Below are 20,301 nucleotides of genomic sequence, written 5' to 3' on the forward strand. Positions count from 1 at the left end.
AAGAAAATGACCCGGGAGTGCACGGCATCGGGAAGGAAGCATTGCACGCTATCGGTGCTAGCGAGAGTTTCAGCCACCCGCCCGCCGGCTATTTATACCGTGCAGATTATGCAATCTGGCTCCAGCCATTCAAGCCCCGACAGGGACCCTACGCGCAGGGGGTGGGGGTGGGGTGTGTGTGTGGCACTATTCCCGGGCGTCGGGTCAGTTTCTAAGTTTGCATCATCCCCTTCACTACGGGAGAGCTTCGGTTTCTATTTCTGCCAGCGGGTCTTGGGGGAGACAGCTGGGCTACAAACTCACTTGGCACACACTGGCACACACCACCGCTTACTTAAACATAATAAAGGCACCCGGCGCCCGAGGCGCGGCCCAGCAGCCGCAGGGCTGGGCTCTGGGCAGACCGGAAGGAACTGATAAACCCAGCGCTAATGACACCCGCTCCCTCCCCCGTCGGAAGTGTCCTCCCAGCGCCGGTCATTGAGAAATACCGAAGGGGCAGAAATAGGGGTGAGGTGAGGACAGGCAGGGGCACAGTTGCGCGCGCCTCGCGGAGTGGGTAGTGGGGGCCTTGCGGCAGTAGGGGACTTCTGCGGGTCGGGCCGCGGCCCGGTGGCCCAAACCTTAGAGCACAGTGGAGTCTTCCCCAAATGACCCCTTTCCCCGCGCGCGCCCAAGCGTTGGGAGGTGAGTGGTTGATCGGATCCTCCCCTTCAACCCCCGCTCCCCAGGGAGATCTACACTCCCGGCCCTACCGGACCCCGACCGATAAGGAGTGGGAGGACGCAGAGAAGGGGCGAAAGACAAGAAAGAGAGAGCAGATTGCTGAGAAGGATAAAATGTCGGCTTCTCTCCGCGCCCATGTTGGGCGGGAGGGGGCGGGGGCCGCCGCCAGCTTCCGAGTGAAATAGGATCTGCGGGTCTACTGAGCATGCCCGTCCCGCGGCAGCCGAGGGTCGCTCCAGTTCCGCGCTCCGGGCTTTCCGGGCGGCCGGCGGGAAGAACCGAGTGGGGGTGCTCCCTGCCTGGGACTCGGAATTGAGAGGCTGGTAAGTGGGATCCCTGCAGCGAGATCCGCTGGGTTTCAGTGTGAGCAAGTCCAAATTACTTGTGAAGCTCTCGCTCTCAGTCGACACTCTTGATTTGATAGTTCAGAGCTGACTGCCCCGTTTTGCTGGTTGTGGGAGAGAGACAGGAATGGGGGTATCTTTCAGCAATGTCATTAAAGCCCTGAATCCGTGTAACTCCCTATTCTGGTAACAATTTGGCAGACTTTGATAACACGTTGATGCTCATCAGTAAACATCTGAGTTACTCTCCCAATATCGCTGTTTATTCTGTGGAGCTACAGAAGCCACAACTAGTAATTGATGGGGGAAGATCAAGAGGTGGTTTCCTAGGAACATTTCCATAAAAAGGCCCCTTTTGGATGATGAAAAAAGCAGAAGACAACTGGAAGATTTTATTAAGAGGGCTGTGAAGGACCGGGAGCAGAGTAGGGAGCATCTGGTAATCCAACTGGCTAAAGAGAAGAAAGAGTTGCCATTAATCTCTTAACTTGCAATGTGCTTAATGCAATACCTTCAGTGTATAGTCATTTAATCTTCCCAGCAGCCCTATATTGTGGGTATTCTGGCACTACAGACACTGAATACAAGGTTCAAAGAATCTAAGGACCTGCTGGAGTCTGGCACCAAGACATCCAAGTGGGGACCTGGTGACTCCTGGACTTTAGAATGTGTTCCTTTGTTTTTCTGGCTGCCTGGTCCTTGTGCTGGGCCAGTCATGCACTGCTATCAGTGGAGAGCCCATAGTAAGTGGTGATGACACTGATTTAGCTTGTCTACCTGCAGAAGTTAATCACCTCACCTGCCACCTTGCTATTTGGGCACTTTGAAATTGAAGGACATAGCAGAGATGCCCATTGCATGGATAATTTTGACATGGACAAAGTCTCTGTTCCTGGAAGTCTGGCAATGACTGAGTGGGATCTCTTTTAGCACTTTCAGAAGAAAAGCAACAGCAGCCAAAGGTGAGAAGTAGGTAGATGCCTTAGCCTTATGGGGATACAGAGAACAATGAGATATTACTTTTGGACAATGTTTTCTCCTAGACTCTCAACGACCTCAAAAACAGAAAAACAATCTTGGCCTTGTTATCCCTGTTTTTTAAAGAAATTGAAGAATTGCTAAAAGTCTCAGTCAGGGTCTCAGAGCTGCTAGGAGGAAACCAGAACCTAGGTGTTCTCATCTGTCTAGTCCCCTTTTCACCACCACACCAGCACTCAGCATCAAAGGTAGGTGAACCCCAATCCACATCCACAAAGATCATTGTTGTGATAAGCACAAAGCCTAGAGTAAACCACTAGTTTCCCCTGACTCCAGGTGAAACTCTTACTATATTTGGAGCACTTCAGTTCTTCAAACGCATACATATGACCTTTAGATATCCTGCATTTGAGGCATATATTTAATCTTCTCTTTATTTGTTCAATGGTTTCTATTTACCTAAAATCTCTGTGTAGGGCAGAAAAGTCTCTTGTGCTTGGAGAGGAGGAAGGGGCAGGGACTATTATCTCTTGCTCCTTAGAAAATCTCCAGAAGGAAATATCCAATGGCTACGTAATTCATGAGACCTAGGGTAAAGTTAAAATGTGGAGTCCCTTGTTCTGACACTATAAAGAATATCAAGACTGCAACAGCAGAGCATCAAAGTAAGCAACGACCCGAGCCCAACCGTGCAGGGTTTTTGCCCAGGAAGCCAGCACTGCCCAATGCCCAGACAGTGCTGCTTGGAGCGCATGCGCCCACCCAGGTGGTGGTCCCAGGCCAAGGCAGGAGAAATAAAAACAAAAGGTAGGGGGGAGCTGGACTGGGGGAGCTCTCTTACCATCGCGCTGTGCCAGAGTCCACAGGGCTTGCAAACTCTGGCCGAGGAACTGACGACCTTCAAGGGCCTGGGACAAGGGCCGTCCTCCACCAGTATGAGTAATTGTAAAAACACATTTGGGCATTAACTTTTAACTCGGGAAAGCTCAGTATTTATACAGAAATGCAAACGTTTCTGGGCTGTGTTGGACTTGGCTTTTATTTTTTGTGTACAAATGATTCCTTAAAAATGTCTATTCACCAACCAAGGCAAAAAAGATCCCAAGATTCACATGAAACTGAAAAGCCTCTGCCATTCAGAATCTTGGCAAAGGCACCTGTGCCGCCCCCATTTTCCCATCCCACATTGTGTGGCACTTGGTCCTCTGCGCCCGACACACCTCCGGCTCTTCCCTAAATTGTCCGTCTCCGTCCCTTATCCGCCCCCCCCCCACCATTTTTAATCCAGGGGTTTGGTAAAGGCAGGGAACCAAACCTGAGCCAGATGTGTGCAAGTGCCCGGCTCCCGGCTCCCGCCTGCTCCCTCTATGGGGGATCTTAAAACCCGGAGCGCTGACGGCAAGGATCTGGAGCCAGACAGACGCCGCGCAAACAACCCGGCTCCGAGGCTCCTCCGGGAGTGGAAGCGGGGGGCAACGCGGGGGAGGGGCTGCGGGGAGAAGGAAGCCGGGCATGCTCAGTAAGAGGGACAAAGTTTTTTTTTTCTCCACCCCCCCCCCACCTTTTTTTCGGTCTCAAGTAGGAAGCTTTTTGCACTCCACCACCTCTAGCCGCTGAGAAGACGTCATCGCTTCCGCCCTACTTCCTCCTCCTGTTGGCGGCCGTGAGAATCCAATATGGAGTAAATCGGTGGAGTAGAGAGATGGGGCTCGGACGGGGCGCCCTGCACCGCCTCCCAGGCGCACCTCCCCCGGCCGCCGACCGCTCCCGGGAACCCTGATTGGCCCGGCCCCCCGGGGGGCGACCTGGGACCGAGCCCCGAAGCGCGGCCGGCCCTCTCCTCCTCCGCCTCCTCTCTGTCCCCGCCGCTCCACGGCGCGCTTGTTTTTCTCCTCTCTCCCTCACCGCCGTCTCCGGCCCAAATCTCTCCCCCCTCCGCCCGCTCCTGAGCCCCCGGAGCCCCTGCCCGCCTAGTCCCTCGGCGCTGCGGCGCTCACTGCCCCGCAGTGTGCCTTTGCACCCCTTCCCCCAAACCTCACCCTGCGCTCCGGTCGCCCTGCTTCCCCTTCAGCCTTCTGCGGCGCCCCTTTTATCTGTAGCTGCCGCCCCCCCCCATCCCAGCCAAATGAGGCGATCTCCGGAGATGTGAAGAAGGGGGGTAAGCGGACAGGAAGATGAAGGGAGCAAAGCTGCCCGCCGCGGGACAGGCGTCTAGGTGAACAGGAAAATGACCGAAGAAACACACCCAGACGAGTAAGTTTGGCCGCGGGGTGGGCCGAGGGTGTCCCGCGGGGACAGCGTGGTGGCCGAGGCTGAGGACGCAGGCGGAGACGCTCCGCGGGTGAACTTGGCTTGTGCAGCGGCTCGCTGGCCTGTGGGGTTGGGATGCGAGGTTTTCCCCCTTGTGGAAGTGAGGAGGGGGCAAAAACTTGCGGGCCGGCGGCGGCACGCCTTGGGTCATTGGGCTGATGGCCACTGCGGGGTCCAAGGGCGCGCGGGTGACCTCGGGGCGGTCCCGGGTCCCTCTCCGGGGACTCAAACACTCCCTCTTTACCCCCACCCCGAAATCCTCAGCGGCCGGAGCCGAAGACCTGACAGCCCCGCTCCGGCTTCCTGGGGTCGGTGGGTGTCACCGTGGTGACTCTCTGACTCTCCTACCCCGCCGCTCGCCCTGCAGTCCCTTCAGGAGCCCACTGGAGCCCAAGCTCCGCCATTTCGTTTTCTTGAATCGCTCTCATTTGCATACCACATTTTCATTCATAAAAAATACGGCGGAGCTAGGCGAGGACCAGAGCAGCCTGAGAAGGGGCTGCGCGCGCCCGGGTTCTTGCGCGGGTCAGCGTGCTGCAGCCTCCCGAGGGGTCCAGCGGTGTTTGTGAGAGTGTGTGCACGCGCTTGTGGGCCCGAGACGGGCGCCCCGCGGGGTCGGGGCAGCTCGGCGGGTGGATCTGAGTCGTGGGCTGGGACGGGCAGGAGTGTGCGGGGCAGTGCTCTGCGGGCCAGTGTGTGCGTGTGCGCGCGCGCGCGCGTGCACAGGCCCGCGAGCCTGGCCCGCGGGCTCCAGGGGAACAATGCTCGGGCGCTCCACTGGAGGGGCTGCAGGCAGACCAGCCGGTCCTCCGCGGACCGGTGCCCTTTTCCAGTCCCGGGCCTAGGTGAGGTTCCTGCCTCGCGGCCGTCGAGTCCAATTCGGCTTTCTTCCACCCACGCCCGAGGCGTGTCCTATCGTGGGTGCAAGGGAAGCAGGGCTTCAGACACCGGCGCCTCAGGTCGTGGGCTTCGGGTTCGAGCGATCACCGCACGACCGACGCCGCTGCTCAGTGTCTGTGCAGCCACTTTTTTTTTTTTTTTTTTTTTTTTTTTTGTGAATAAGACGCTCTCCTTTATTGTCACATGATATCCCTTCCCTCCTCCCCTGCACATTCATAAATCCGGAGCCTGCCTTGGCTCCTTTCATTCAGAGCTGCCATTAGCCAAGGTAGCGGCGGCGGGGGTGGGGCGCTAAGGGCCAGTGTGTAGCCGCGGGGACGAGCCCGGGAGAAAGGCCCCGCGCGTGTCTGTGGGGGCTTGGGAGGCTGTGAGCAGCCGGCTCTCGAGGCCTTGGGTCTTGCCTCCGCGAGCACTGAGGCTCTATGCAGAGAGGTGAAGTGACTCAGGGCTGGGAGACGGGAGGTGCAGCAGGTGACAGAATTGCCGTGCACTACTCTAAGAATCCACTCACTTAAAAAAAAATGCCCCTTTATCCTTTGGCGTCTGCTGTTGCCAGGCCAGGCAAGAGGGGGTTTGAGAGTGTTGTTTGGGAAAGGGAATTTCCTTACAGTGGGTCCCCCAGGGAGCTTTGACAGCAGAAACCCCTAGCCTGCTGGACACCTACAGCTAGAGAGGATCCTTCCTTGTGTGTATGTCGCAGCAGTCATACCATATCTACTGTTTTTTCTGTATCAGGCATCTTGCTTTTCCTTTGTGTACTGTATCTAAATGGTAAAATGCAAACAAATTGTGTTTGTAGGGCTTAAATACGGAGAGGAAGGCAAATGCTGCTGGGCCTTGCCCCCTTTCAAACTTGACTAGTTTTAGGTATTTTTATGGGTCCCCGTTTGCCTTTGCATACACGAATAGCAGTAGTGGCCAGGAGGGATGGTTGCCATGCTTTGGGATTCAGGAGATTTATTCTACAGGTCCACATTGGGTTGCTTGGCTCCATCCCTTGGGAATACTGGCCTGGCCTCCCTTTTCAGGGCAGCATGTCAGCTTTGCATCCTACCGCATCTGGTATCCAAAGCAAAGGGATTTCCGGTGGGATCACCAGCAAGAAATAAATACCTTTATTTCAGGCTTTCAGAGCAGTTCAGTTAAGCATGGAACTGGCTGCCCTCTCTGCTGTCAGAGGCCCATTTGAGACAATGGATATTTGAGGACAGGTTCTGGTTTCAGTGAGAGAATCAGAAAACTGGCACCTTCGCCCACTGCAGAAATGGTCTTCTGGGGATTACTTTTAATGTAATGACCTTGGCATGAGACATGAAATGCCTGGCAAAAAAACAGACTACATGGGCTGTAAACTGCCATTTGTGGACCCTGTCCATTATATTGTTCAACGTTTTTAGGTAATAACCCATCTGAAAAACTCTTTAAATGTTAGTGCCAGGAAGAAGGTTTATCTCTGAGTTAGGAAGGTTACTGGGATGGCTTTTTTGTTTGTTTTTTTTTGCTACCACTGTCTGGAAGCTCAGACTACTGGCTTATGGTAGCCGTATTAGCCTAGGTTTTTGCTAGATTTATTTACCCCTTCTCTATATGAATTTTGATCTCTTTTCTCTTCTAATGGCTTTATGTTTGAGGTCCCTCAGATACCTTTTCAAAGTAGGCACTCTAAGAGAATTAGTGACATTGTATTGGAGACCTAGGGGAGATGTATTTGTGCCATAGGTAAAATAGGTTTTCTTGACAGCCCACAAATATTTAGGATTTGTATTAAATTACACAAATATTTAAATATGTTACATGTAGCATCAGAGTACAGTAAGTCAATCTTGCAACTGGTAAAATCATGCTTAATTTAGAAAATAATAAATGTTTTGCCTTTTAATGCTGTTTTCCATGTCAATTTAAAACATCTCTAATAAATATATGGTAATTCAGGAGCTTGTCTGGCCCTTTTGCCAGTGGTCCTAAAAACATAGCTTTCATGTAGAAAATACACCACCGCCTTTCCTGTGATCCTGCTCCAGATGAAAATGTATGTTAAGCTTTACAATTCTATGGATTTTTAAAAATAAAAATTAAAAAGTAAAGAACATCAGCAAACTTGAAAGTGTTCTTTTGCACAAAGAAGTGGATGATTTTTTTTTAATTCTGTATATTTTTTCAGCATCTTTAAAGCATCTGTTTATGACTTGATGGTTGGAAATTCACAGACGAAATGAAGAAATCCTTAAGTGAGCTATAAACTCAGAAGACAAGGGGCTGTCATTCAGCTTTATAACGTGTTCTCGTGAACTCCTCTGCAACACACATTTTGCTGAGAATGGATTTGTAGTGTCACCTTGAGTCATATTTTTTCTGATATTGAGAGGTAGCCCATTTTTAAAAAAGGCTTTTGGTTTGTTTTGTTTTTTTGTTTTTGCCAAAACCTTTCAAAGAAATTAGACATCAGAACTCTTACATCTAAATACAGGAGTTTATTCCTGAAAGATAAGAAATACTCTTCCATGAAACCACAATACTATCATCACATTGTGCAAAATTAAGAATAATTCCCTGATGTCTAAAACTGGTTATTTCAGCCAGGAGCCAAATATCCTGGGTGAATACATTGAGCATATATTTAAAGCTCAAGGTTTAGTCATTTGCTCACTTTCTGATCTAAGGCAAGTTACTTGTGTACTCAGAAAAACTCAAGTTTTATCTGAGTGAATAAAATAGGCAAAAATTTCATGGAGTTGCTATGAGAATTAAATGAGATAGTATATGTAAAACAGTCCAGCACCAAGCAGAAAACAGGTGTGTAGTGTTGTTCTTTGCAGGGCATTGAGATTGCTTTCTCATAGCTTTTTGATTTTCAAATAACCCCACAAAGAAGTGTTACCCCTTTTAACTGATAAGGAAGCCTAAGTAAAGTTATTTTCCAAAGCAACAAACATATTCTGTACTAGTTTTTTTTCTTTGGTCTTTTCAATAATCCTATCCGTTAGATGGTATTGTCTCCCCAACTTACAGATGGGGAAAGTGAGGCCCAGAGGGGTTGAGTAAATTGCCCACAGTCATCAGTAGCTGAAGGTGCTAGGATTTGAGCACCCCAGCTGCCTGGTTTAGGAAGGAACAGTGTTTTCAACTGTTCTGTTGTGTCTCTGATGGGGAGCAGGAGAGAGGTGGCCAGCCTTAGTCATTCTGACTTCAGAGCTCACAGTGTTTCTGCCACTCATTCTGTCCCTAATTCTTCTGAACTGGTGACAATCTATCATTGCTGTAGTTTTTTCCACTTCCCTTATCTTCCCTGAAACTGCTATGAAGCACATACTGAATTACAGTGAATTAAAATAAACCTGGGCTTGAGAATTCTGTGATACACCTTAAGATAATAGAAGTGTGAATTCAGCATTGGTTATTACTGGAGTGTTAGCTCTACATTCAGTGAAATAACAGCTGTGGAAATTAGACCCATGCAACAAGTATTGATTCATATTCTTTGCATTCATGTTCAAAAGGGTATGTATTTCTCTTGTATGTGAATAGAATCCTTAAGTGTTAAAAACATGAAGTTGACTAAGCAGAATTGGGATCTTGGTCCATTCATCAGAAAATCTTGAAAGCAAACAAAGCACTTGGAAAGACCTTAACAAGCTTGTAAGCTGGGCATCTTGGTTGTATGAAGTCACTGTCCTTGGCATAAAGTAGTAAAGTTAAGTGCTTCTTTCAGGGCCTGAGTTCTAGTTGTTGATGGCACCTGGCCTAACCCTGTATCTGCTGGGTTTGTTTCCACAGGGATATTAGCAAGTGCTACCTCCTTTCTGTATAACTGATGCCCTCTGCTTCCCACTTTCTTTAACCAATGAAATACATAAAACATGAATCAGTACAAACGAGAGCTATTCTAAACTATCTAAAATTACTTTAAAGGAAACTTGTCTGCTTGCTTTCCTCTTTATTCTGAAAGTCTTTTCTTCCTTTCTCCAGCAAGTGAAAATTTGCTCATTCCGCTGAGCCTTTTCTGAGGTCCAACTAGGTTCCCCCCCCAACACACACACTCTCCAAGTCAAAATCGAGGACCCCACACTGTGTGGCAGTTACCACCATTTAGAATTGGGGTTATGCCCAGCTAGAGACCCAGAATATGAACTTTTTGGATTCAAGATTACCTCTCAATTGTTCAGTTTTCTAGTTCTTGGCCCAATTTCTAGTTGTGTGACCTTTGGCCACATTGTGGTTGTTTCATAAATGTCTATTGAATTAAAAAATGGATTCAATTAATTTAAATTGTTTCATCACTGCCAACTAATGCAGTATTTATAATTATTGTATTTGGGAGGGTGTGTATAGTCTCCTTCTGAGAAGTTTCATGTGCACATAATCCCTTTGTGTGTTTTGTGGAAATTGGGTGCAGAATTATCTGGTGGTGGTGATCTGGGACTGACAACTCAAAACTATTTTGATTCCAGTCACTCTTGGGAACTGGGAAGCAGATCTTGAGTGCCATAAGCCAAGGCCTGTGCTTCTTCCTCTGCAGGAGAATTTCTGCAGAAATCACAGTATTAACAGTTTGCAGTAGCTGCAGGGTTCTGATGAAGTCTTAACACTTGAAGTTGGAGACAGCTGTGCTGATGAACTCCAATACTGGCATAGTTCCTGTGTTACTGGCCAAACACAGATACACGGTCTAACAGCAAAATCCTCAGAAACTGAGCAAGATGATAATAGAGGCAGAGCAGGAAGTTTTGGTGTATATGGTTGTTTGTTTTGGTTTGTATTTTCTTAAGGAAATTGGGCTTTTTTTTTAAAAAGACCCAGTCATATTGACAAACTTCATAACTAGTCTTATCAGTGTTTCCTTTTTAATCAATATGTAAGGCTAGAATGTTGATGATTTTAAAAGGCATTTTCTAGTGCTGTTAGTTGCTGGAATAGAAGGAATATTTTGCACTGGTGCACTCAGTACTCTGTGGAGCAAAACGCATTTTCTGTAATGCTTGCCAGGTAGGCATAAAGGATTGTTACCACACATGTGTTTCATGTCATAGAAAGGAAGTCAGGCCGGGATCTTAGTAAAATAGTTGATGTTAACTGGCACAAGAGTTGGCTGAAGTATGGAACAATTGTTTTATAATTGCTCATTTCTCAGGTAATTTGTCAACAGTATGTTTGAATGTGGCATATTGTGCACATGATAGTGTACTTAACCTTTTTTACACTACTCTCAAAGGGTAGCTGAATATTTATTTAAAAACAAAATTTTTATGTTTACTTGCACGTAGCACGCAGAGGTAAAGAAATGGCTTTTGACTTCACCCTAGCAATTAGCACTTGTGAGTAAAGATAATTAGAACAATGCAAGGCAGCTTCTAAAACATATGGCTTTGGCTCCTCTATGTACTAAAATAATGATTTTTCAAATCTTTTTTTTTTTTTCATTCTTAGATATATTCCCTGTAGTCCATTTGTAAATGCTTAAAGATTAATTATCAGCGTAAGTTTTTTGATTCTCTTTCCTAGTTCATCTCGTAATGACATCATTGTCTTTTCATGTTCATTATTTATTCCTTGTGTTTCTTCTTCTCACTGCATTGCCTTGGCTCTTGCCTCCACTATTGATTTTTCAGATAAGCGCTGTTTATTTTGTGTTTGCATCCCACCCTGCGAATGCACAGAGAAGCTTGGCCTATCTGCCCTTTTCGGTGTGGGAAGGATAGCTTATTAACCCCTCTACGCATAGCTTGGCAGAGTGCTGAGTCCATGGTAGGCTTTCTACCAATGTGCATTGATTAGTTTAAGTAAATATCAATTGAAAAATAATTTTACCGTATATGAACATTTAAGCGATTGTTCATGTTGTACCTACATTCAAAAGGATATTGAGGTTGCTTTTAAGAAAACTACCAAGAGGGGCAGGCTGCATAATAGTAGTGCAGGTCACATTCTGCTTCCGCCCTCTACTGGATAAGGGACCCTGGCACGTGTGCTATGCCATGAGCCCTGGATTAATATGAACTAAGTTCATTCTGCTACTATGTATGTCATAGGACATTAAAAAGTAGAAGTGGGATAGGGAAGGCAAAGGGTTCCAGCACAGCACCTGATAAAGGGGGAATTCAGTAGAACTCATCCACCTCTGGTAGGTCTCACGTCATAGAACAAGGTATCATTTGTTTTCAGAGTTTACAAGGCCTTTCCAGGCAAGAAATGAGATTCTCACTTTATGCCTAGGAGAGTTGCTCAAAGGGATTTGTAGGAGGAGAATTAGAGCCTTGAAGTCCGGTTCTGCTCTTTGTTTGGCTTTCCGGTGCTCTCCTGGTGGGCAGGCCCCTCTAGGATAGCACTTAGATTTGGCACTATGATATGATATCAGTAATGCCCACCTGACTATTGGCCCCTTTGTGCAATGATTCTAGTTGGCTGTGCTTTTTGAGAATTTGTGTTACTCTAGTAGTTTGTCTTCTCTCTCGCTGTCAGTGTACTTAGCTGTAGTAGCATCCTTGGCTTTCTTGCCATCCCTATCTGGGGTCTAGAAAACATATTGCCAGCAGTGTTCAAATTGTTTCTAAAATAAGAACCAGTAGGCTTAGAGGGGATGGGTGGGGTTGAGGGTTCTCTTAGGAGTAAGTTGGCTTATGACTTCTTTGCCTATTTGCATGCCAGGTTGTGTTTGCATTTTATATATCCAGCCAAGGAATAAAGTGAATGCTGGACCACCAGTTTAATCTAATCATCAGTATCCCAATAATTTTACTCATTTCTATAGACCTTTCAAAGATGCATGAGTGTGAATATAGTGTTAATATAGTAATTGAATTTCTCTCCTTTTCTTAATAAGTTAAATCAGATCTGTGATTTTTCTCAGGCTCCAATTCCTAAACAGGTCTCCTCTGCCAGGGTGGTTTGCATGTGCCCAACATTACTTCTAGCCCTGAAGGTGAAATGGTTGCCTTCTCATTAATTTGTGTGGGAACAAATCAGGAGTCTGCTATTTAGAAACCAGCTTTGAGGCCCTTACTACCTACCCATTCTTAGATGTCTTTTATGGCAAGGAAAACTAGAAGGGATGAGATTACAGGTATCTATTTGGAATGTGGTAGATTTTGAATCTAAAGAACTTGATTTAGAACATAGTTAGATCCTAATTGCAAAGCATGTGTAAATAATTTTATAAAATAAATAACTGGGGTTGATGCTCAAGAAAAGGGGGTGATTGACTAGCTGTTGAGTGCCATTCACTTTTACTGCACCTGTTGTATCAAGACACTTCATCAGCCGGACAGTACCAGAGCCACTCAGAGGGAGTGTCTGCCCACAGGGAGCTGTCATTCTAGGGTGCTGGGCTCTTTGATACGCCTTAAGGTGTGAGGACAGTATCATCTTGATGATGGACTAACTGAATGACTGCCAGAGTTGTTTTCCTTTTCCTTCCCCTCCTTCTGCAGGGTCCCTCCTAGAACTGCAAGAATTGGGGTACTCAGACTTGGTGTGGGGGATATCCCTTCATCCAGAGCATGTACAGAGCTGCATACTCTTTCCAGAATCCCTTAACAAGTTCTGCAAGTTATTTTTAGGGTGAGTGTGTGTGTGTTGTGTGTACATGCACTTGCACACTCCACATGTGGATGGAATATGTCTGACAATCATGTTCACAAGCTTCAGGCAAGGAAAAGATTCGAAGAGGTTAGGTATCTTGTCTAAGGAAACAGAGCAGGATTTTTTTTTAATTGAAGTATTGTTGATATATGATACTATATTGGTTTCAGGTGTACAACATAGTAATTTCATAATTAATACACATTACTAAATGCGCACCATAAATTAGTAACCATATGTCACTATATGAAGTCGTTACTATATATGTTGACTATATTCCCTATGCTGTACATTTCATATCTGTGACTAATTTATAATTGGAAGTTTGTCCCTCTTTATCCCTTTCACGTATTTGGCCCATCCCCCCTGGATTTGTTAATTTTAATCCAGGTCCTTTGACTTCAAATTTCATGTCTGTAGAGCATTATGAAGAACCTCCATTTTCTTATATAAAAAATTTGTGTGTACAGCTTAATATATATTACTGCTGAGAGACACAGTTAGAACTCACTTAGAATCTTGTAAACACCCCAAAACCGAGGTGACCTTTCTTCCTTGCATGTTTGTTCCTGTTCAGCCCTGTTTATTGAAGTGGCCTTTACTGTACTGATACAAAGAGCTGCTCTCTGATATCTCTTGGGAAGAGCACTAGCCACTTTATTGTGGGTGGAAAGTGTGTGTGAGCAGTCTGGCTAGCGAAGCACTGTATTCTCCTGGACCTGTGGCTTAGCCTGGCTGTTTTGTGAGGAAGGCTTAAACTTGAACGTGCATAAGGAATCTTGTAAAATAAGGATTCTGATTCAGTAAGGCCTGAGATTCTGCATTTCTAACAAACTTCCAGGTACTGCTTGTACCACTGATACCTGGCCCACACTTGGAGTAGCAAGTGCCTATCTGTGGCTGTGGTAGTGATCTCACAGCTGCCAGGTTTGTGGTTTCAAAGCTGACTTTTGGTAAAATTGAAGACACAGGCCCAACATGGTGTCACTTCTGCTAGGCCAAGTCATCAAACCAGGGCCTAATACTTAAACCCAATTATTTTCAACCTCCCCCAGAAATGTAGTCAATCAGGAATTTTCTGGTCCACATCACTGATACGATAATCTGTCAGCTGAGCCTCTCTATCTTTCCTGAAAGAAGCTGGGGTCATCGGCATTTTAAGACCCTTGGCTCTTCTAAAAGAAAATGACCTTACAGAACCAATGCCTTCTTTTCTTTTACTAATAACTTCCACCTTCCTGTCTGTAAAAACCTTCCATTTTGTACAATTTTTCAGAGCATCTCTCTGCTTGCCAGGGAGGTTGCTGCCTAATTCATGAGTCGCTTACTTAAGCCAATTAGATCTTCAAATTTACTGGGATGAAGTTTGTTTTTTAACAGTTCACATGCTTAGCATTTAGAAACTCATTGACCAAGAAGGTGGTGCTTATTATATGCTATAAGAGATCATATATCAAGCACCTGCCGTTCCCCATGCCTGGCAGGACTTCCAGCTGTGAGGTATACCTTTTTAAATGACAATGTTCTGAAAGAATTTTTTCTTTCCTTTTTTCTGTTTCTCCTTATGGCTTCAGAAAAGTTCTTGGTGAATGCCAGGAGGCCCAAGATCTATCATTTACAAAGAAACAGAAGTGCCGGCACTTGGTGTGTAATGTCTGACAGCTGGCATTCTGCACCTTCCAGACAAGTCAGTCTTGTATAGGAAGCCTGCTGCCCTGGGAAGCAAGCACACTCAGCCTAGAAGAAATCACAGGAAGTAATTAAACAGAGAAGGTCAGAGAAAGAGGAAGTGGTTGTGTTGTTTCTGATGCGAATAGCATTGTTGTTCTTGGGGACCAAGATGATGATGTTTAAGTCTTCTGGAATGTGACTGCTTAGGGATTTGATTGTACTTAAATTGCAGCCCTTTGTGTTTATTCTTTTAGACAGCAATCTAGTTAGGAAATGAATTGCTTTTAGGTCTTATCAGGAATCCCCACGTGCCTAAGCAGAAATCTTAAGCAGGGAGTTGCTTATAGCTTGGCAAATTGCACTTAAATGAAATGAATGTCAAGACTATTAGAGGTTAATTTTAGGTGTCTGGAGTTCTCCCTAATTCTCCTGATTAAACACTTTAACATAATAGTTTCCTTAATTGGCATAATGATGGAATATTAGCATGCATATTAAACCATTTACCTAAATTTGAATAGGGTTAAAATGCAAATTACCCATCACTTGTCAGCACTTACTTCTTAGAGATAATTCCTGGTAAGAGGTTGGGGGACAGACTGGAATATGAATCAGAAAGGGGCTTTCTTCCTGAGGTTGCTAGGAAAGCCAGGAATAGATGAGAGAACTGAAGTGAAAGACCCTTTGTTCCCCTAAAAAGAAGTACAGTAAGTATGCCAACACCTGTAATTGTAATAACTCCAATGTGGAGGCAGATGCAATGGGAAATCTGGAATGAGGTGGCCATAAACCCTCTCTCTGGTTGTATTTTCATTAGACTGTCATATTTTTCTTTCACAGGAAGGCAATAAAAGACTTAAGGTCCCTACCCCACACCCCAGCATTTAGATACTCCATCTGAAGTCTTGAACTGATGCCACCACCCAGCAGTTTCCAAATAAGTGATTGAAAACCCATAAGCACGGCAAGTGTTTATGAACCAAATACATAATGTCACTCATACATATCTGTTACTCTCTTGTACTGCATAGCTCCTTTACAGAATAATAAAAACACAACCTCATTAAAACACTGCAGAATTCATGGTGGATGTTTGTCATTTATCTTTCTCAACCGTCAGTCATTAAAAAATACAATGCCTGGGGAGACTTAGAAAGTTGGGCATCTTTGTGACCAATTTTCTGGGTGTAAGAACATAAGTGTGGTCATTCTGTGGGAATGCACATGCAGAGGACACCTTCCCACTCCAGGGTGGATCGGTGGAAGGTCTGGGAGAAAGCAGAGGCCCATTTTAGTTGGAGGTAGTTGGGTCAGGGTGCAGGTGCGGTTGTAAAATGAGTCAGGACCTATCCTGGAGACTTGGCATAAAGTTAGGTCTTTTGATTAAAGGAGAGAAAGCTGGGGGTGTGGGGGCGAGTCTCCGTCTTCCAACTCTAGCCCTTTCTGCTCTTGCAGTCAGAATTGTGGAATACCTAGTCTGTGCAGCACACAGCTCTGTTTATTGTGAAAACAGGATACACCCAACACTAGAAGCTCCCAAGTAGCAAAGATGAGTACCTAGTTGCCATGTGTAGTGAATTCTGGGAGTCAGAAAACTTAGGTTCCCATCCCTTCTTTGCCACTAACCTGTGTGACATTAGGCAAGATGTCAGGCTTCTCTGGACTCAGCTTTCTCATCTACAATGTGTTTAGTAACATAGTAATATCCGAAGACTGTTTGTTCCAAATATTGTGAGGAGAGTTCATGTTTTAAAATAATGACTTTTATTCTTATTTAAAATAAGCATAATCTTTTTAAAATAGAGAAAAGCACACAGAAGACCTTAAAATCTTTTGCTACATCAGTCAGAGGGGAGTTAACTTTAAACAAGGTAGGACTTGAGCTTTAGAGGACTCAGATGTGGATGGTTAGTGGTATTTTGTGGGGAGACGGGTGGGTCAGGCAAGAAAGGACGGATTTCATGTCTAGAGGTTTCTTCCACAGACAGGGAACTCTAGGTTTATGCTGGAGTAGCTCACATAAGAGCAGGCTGAGGTGGCTGAGGCCAAATTTGGGAGGCTGTTGAATGCTAGGCTATCAAAGTGGGTGTTTGGACATTTGTACTTTAGGTAGAGCGGCGGTGTTTAAGATTTTTGAAGCAAAGAGATGATGAAGTGATTTGGTGGTAAATTCAAACTAGTCAGACTAGTAAAGGGTTATGCTGGAGTCAGGGAGGCCACTAATTGTGGATGAGCTTTTCTCTCTGGCTATAATTAAATGCAGTGGGCACTGCTATAAAAAGCTTGTTCCAAAGAGGGTGTCATTATATATATTGGAAGGTGGTCAAGTGGCTGTAAAATTCAGAATGATTAGTTAATCAACTTTGTAGATCAAACATACAGCCTAGGAATAACCCCAGTGGTGGTTTTTGTTGTTTATGCTTGGTCTTAATATTATCGCTTCTGCAGGAATAGGCCCTGGTCTGCTGAAATTGCCTTTGTGAAGTGGCAAATACATTGCTCTTTCTCCATAGAGTAAAATGGTTGCAAGTTGACCATAAAAATTGTAGAACTGGAAAGGATCTTAGGAAAACACCCACTCAGCTCCCTTCTTTGACATATAAATTGCAATCTGGAGAAGTTGAGTGATTATATTGGGGTCACACAGCTGGTTGGTGGTTTGGGATATATCAGCAAGCAGATGTCCTTGGGCCTTGGTTCCAGCAGTCCTGTTGTGGGTGTTAAACATTCATGCAATTGCAACCCTTGAGTTGTTGAGCCCTCAGGAGACAGGAAAAAGATGGTGGAAACTCAGTCTAGGTAAACAGGTAAAAGTGGTCCATGCAGATTATGAGGCATCAACATTGAACAGATTGGTGGCCTTGCTCAGCCCCTGTGCAAAGTTGCAAAGATGAGCTTGCTGCACACTTCCTGTGTGGCTTGCCTGCATATGGCAGGTAGGGGTCCTGAGGTATGGCTTTCACGTGTGTCTCTGAAATGGGAGGACAGGAAGTTGAGGCAGAGGGGGCTTCCTTCAGCTGGCCATCCTAGGAGAAAGGAGATGAGCCATCTTAGATGAAAAGTTGAAATGCATGTGATTTTTCAAGGTTTTTGCACCTGGGCATCAGCAAAAAAGTTCATGAAACATACCTATGCTTGTTCTTCTTCCCCAGCTTTAGTGCCTTCTGTTTTCTCCCCATGTGCTTGCTTTTAATGTTAACTGCCAAGGCTGTGTGGTCATAGATGGCAGGAAGTAATATGTGATACGGAGGTCTGGGGTGGGGCTAGGTGGATGCCAGTATGGGAAGGGTGGTGGTATGGGCACACCAGCCTGAGAATCCTGCACACTTCTCAGCCAAAAGGTGCTGGCACCACAAAGAGGAATTGTTGACCAGCTGGACATACAAGAGCATTTTTTTGTGGTAGCTCTTTTACTTTTTTATAAGGCTGTGCTTCACATGGTAACTCCAGATAAAGTTGGGATTCTCCTCTGTACTGAATCACGCAGCTAGTGTTTTGGCCAAGGGTATGTAGAAACCCAAGCTGGAGGAAGAATGACAATTGCCAAGTCAAGATATAGTGTCTCTTAGAGCCCAGGGTCCAGCAGACAGGCTGGGAGAACACATCCATCCCACTTTGCATGGTGAGACTTGATCCATTTCCAAGTCCTGCTCTGAAACTATACATTTCAGTCAGCACCCCCCACCTTGCAATAACAAGATTCATACTTCCTGTGTAGGAGAAGAAACTGGTATTTTTTTTTAAAAAAGCCTTCTCTTGGGCTTCTTTCCCCTCCCCTTTTGTTTCCCCTTATTAATCCCCATCAGCCAGGCATGCTTTTTACTCATAAAGGATGCCTTGTGGTCCTGAGGATTCCATTGTGAGGCTTCAGGCTCCTGGTTCCAGTGCTTCTGGATCATCCAGATGATAAGGGCCCTTTGATTATAAATGGTTTGCCTGCAGATCCCCCTTCCATGTTCAGTGTCCAGGGCACAACAGTGACCAGGAGAGTTAAACAGGTGTGGTCCACCCCCCTGTCCCCTGGCATGCAACCTGAAACAGAACCCCTTCCCCCAACTGTCCTAACAAGGACAATTTATCAATATAACAAGAGGCCCCAAGGTGGAGCCCATCTGGGGTGGTTTGGGCCACATTTGATACTTAATTTGGCAATCTCTATGTCCAGTAGAAAAAACAAATGTTGTAATGAACCACTCTGATAAGTTTTGGGGTTAGGGTTATTCATGGTCAAGGACAGAGTTGTGTAAAAGCACACAGCAACCCGGCACCCCCACCCCACCCCACCCCCATTAAAATACAGGCTCTGAAGATCTTACCAGTTCAGGGAGCTGAGAAGTATGTCCTGGTCTACCACACTGGATGTTCCTCCAGCTTTTGCTTGGACTTGAACTCTTCTGAGATAAGGAACCCATGTGCCCAGTGACTTGGATGTGCAGTTCTGATTGTCAGCAGGCTCTGTGGAACCCGTCCTCCAAAGCAGTGACAGCTGGTTCTCTTGTCCCAACCACCCTGCTGGCTGACTCCCTTTTCTGCTGGTCAAACATCAGCCCCGACTTCTTACCAGTATGCACATTCAGCCATGTCTCTCGAAAAATGTGGACCCAGAATTAAGGTGCTTTCCCAGATGCCACAGACTCTTGGACACTATGACTATTTGCCTCTCTTCATCCAGTCTAGGGTGGCTGGGGGTCACAGTCCATGTAAAGGCGCTAGGCTGTTGCATAGAAAATGCATGCTGCTCAGACTGAACCTGCACCTACCTTCCTTTTGATGGATATGTGGGTCACCATCAGCTGCTCTGGGCCTAGAGGAATAGTCATCTCTCCCTTTGAGAAGGCCAAAGGAACGCCCTCCTTTGCCAGCTTGAGCACTTGGGCATCCTGTTGGCTCGTGGTGTGCTGGGCAGGGATGGGGAAGAGCATTCCCTCCTGCTGTAAACAAACTCACCATATCAAGGTAAAGGACTCGAGTCTCTTGTATCACCAGGGTGATAATTATTGGTAGGGCTGTGGAAGGCCAGGGAGAAAGAGCTGCTTTTAGCACTGAAATCCATTGTTTCTTGAAGCTGGTCCTGGGCCACTTCCTCAGTCAGTACTCTGCAGGGCTTGTGTATTTTCCCCTGCCCCCAATCCCAACACCCTGGATCAGCCTCCTGGGCATGTGGCCCAAGGAATCTCTCCCTACTGGCATTTTTGAAACTCTCCCCAAGTGATTTTTCTGCCTGCAAGCCAGAGTTTGCGATGCACTTCCTAAACTGTAATTACATCCTTGAGGTTCATTTTTTAACTGTCCAACTACTGAGTACTCAGAAATCTTAAGGCCACCTTTGAGCTTTACTCCTGCCACCCAGTACTTTAATAGTTTCTGAGTATGTGTTTATACAATCTGCATTTTATGAAGTCTATAAAGATATATTTACCCAACAAGTCACCAGCTCTCCTAAGGTCAGCTTTCTTTGATTTGTATGAAAGGCACTTAACTCAAAGTCAATTAACACCAAGATAGAAACCAATTAAGGCAAGGAAGTGAGCTGTTCAGGCCCACATTCCATCTGTAACTTTTGTCCCCTATTTTAGCTTAGTTTTACAGGTTCCTTCAAGCCAGTTCTTTCACATAACCTATGCGTGTGTGGCCCATTACAGCATCCAGGTGTGAGTGTTATTTGTCATGTTGTCATGTGGGAGTGGTGTTTAAAAGAATGTAATTTAAGTAATTATTCACGATGCCATGTTAGCACTTCCGCAAGTGACCGAATCACCCTTCCCCCTGTAAGCAGTAGGGATGTCATAGGAAAGCT

At 45.9% G+C, this 20,301-nt stretch overlaps 1 protein-coding gene across 6 annotated transcripts in view; it reads left to right on the forward strand.

Moving 5' to 3' along the window:
- The first annotated feature begins 507 nt into the window (after positions 1-507).
- SPRED2 (sprouty related EVH1 domain containing 2) overlaps positions 508-20,301 on the forward strand; it is a 105,453-nt gene continuing 85,659 nt past the window's right edge. Inside the window, exons 1-4 of one of the 6 annotated variants that reach the window (XM_073212281.1) lie at positions 508-1,049; positions 1,854-2,032; positions 2,114-2,296; positions 3,628-4,301. In XM_073212281.1, the coding sequence (XP_073068382.1) occupies positions 4,276-4,301 (26 nt within the window). In that variant the 5' untranslated portion in view covers positions 508-1,049; positions 1,854-2,032; positions 2,114-2,296; positions 3,628-4,275. Of the gene's footprint in view, positions 1,050-1,853; positions 2,033-2,113; positions 2,297-3,546; positions 4,302-20,301 lie in introns of those variants that run through there. The other 5 variants (XM_073212282.1, XM_017652489.3, XM_017652490.3 and 2 more) reach the window with 5 other exon arrangements.

This window comes from Manis javanica, chromosome 1 (assembly GCF_040802235.1).
Source record: "Manis javanica isolate MJ-LG chromosome 1, MJ_LKY, whole genome shotgun sequence".
Lineage (NCBI taxonomy): Eukaryota > Metazoa > Chordata > Mammalia > Pholidota > Manidae > Manis > Manis javanica.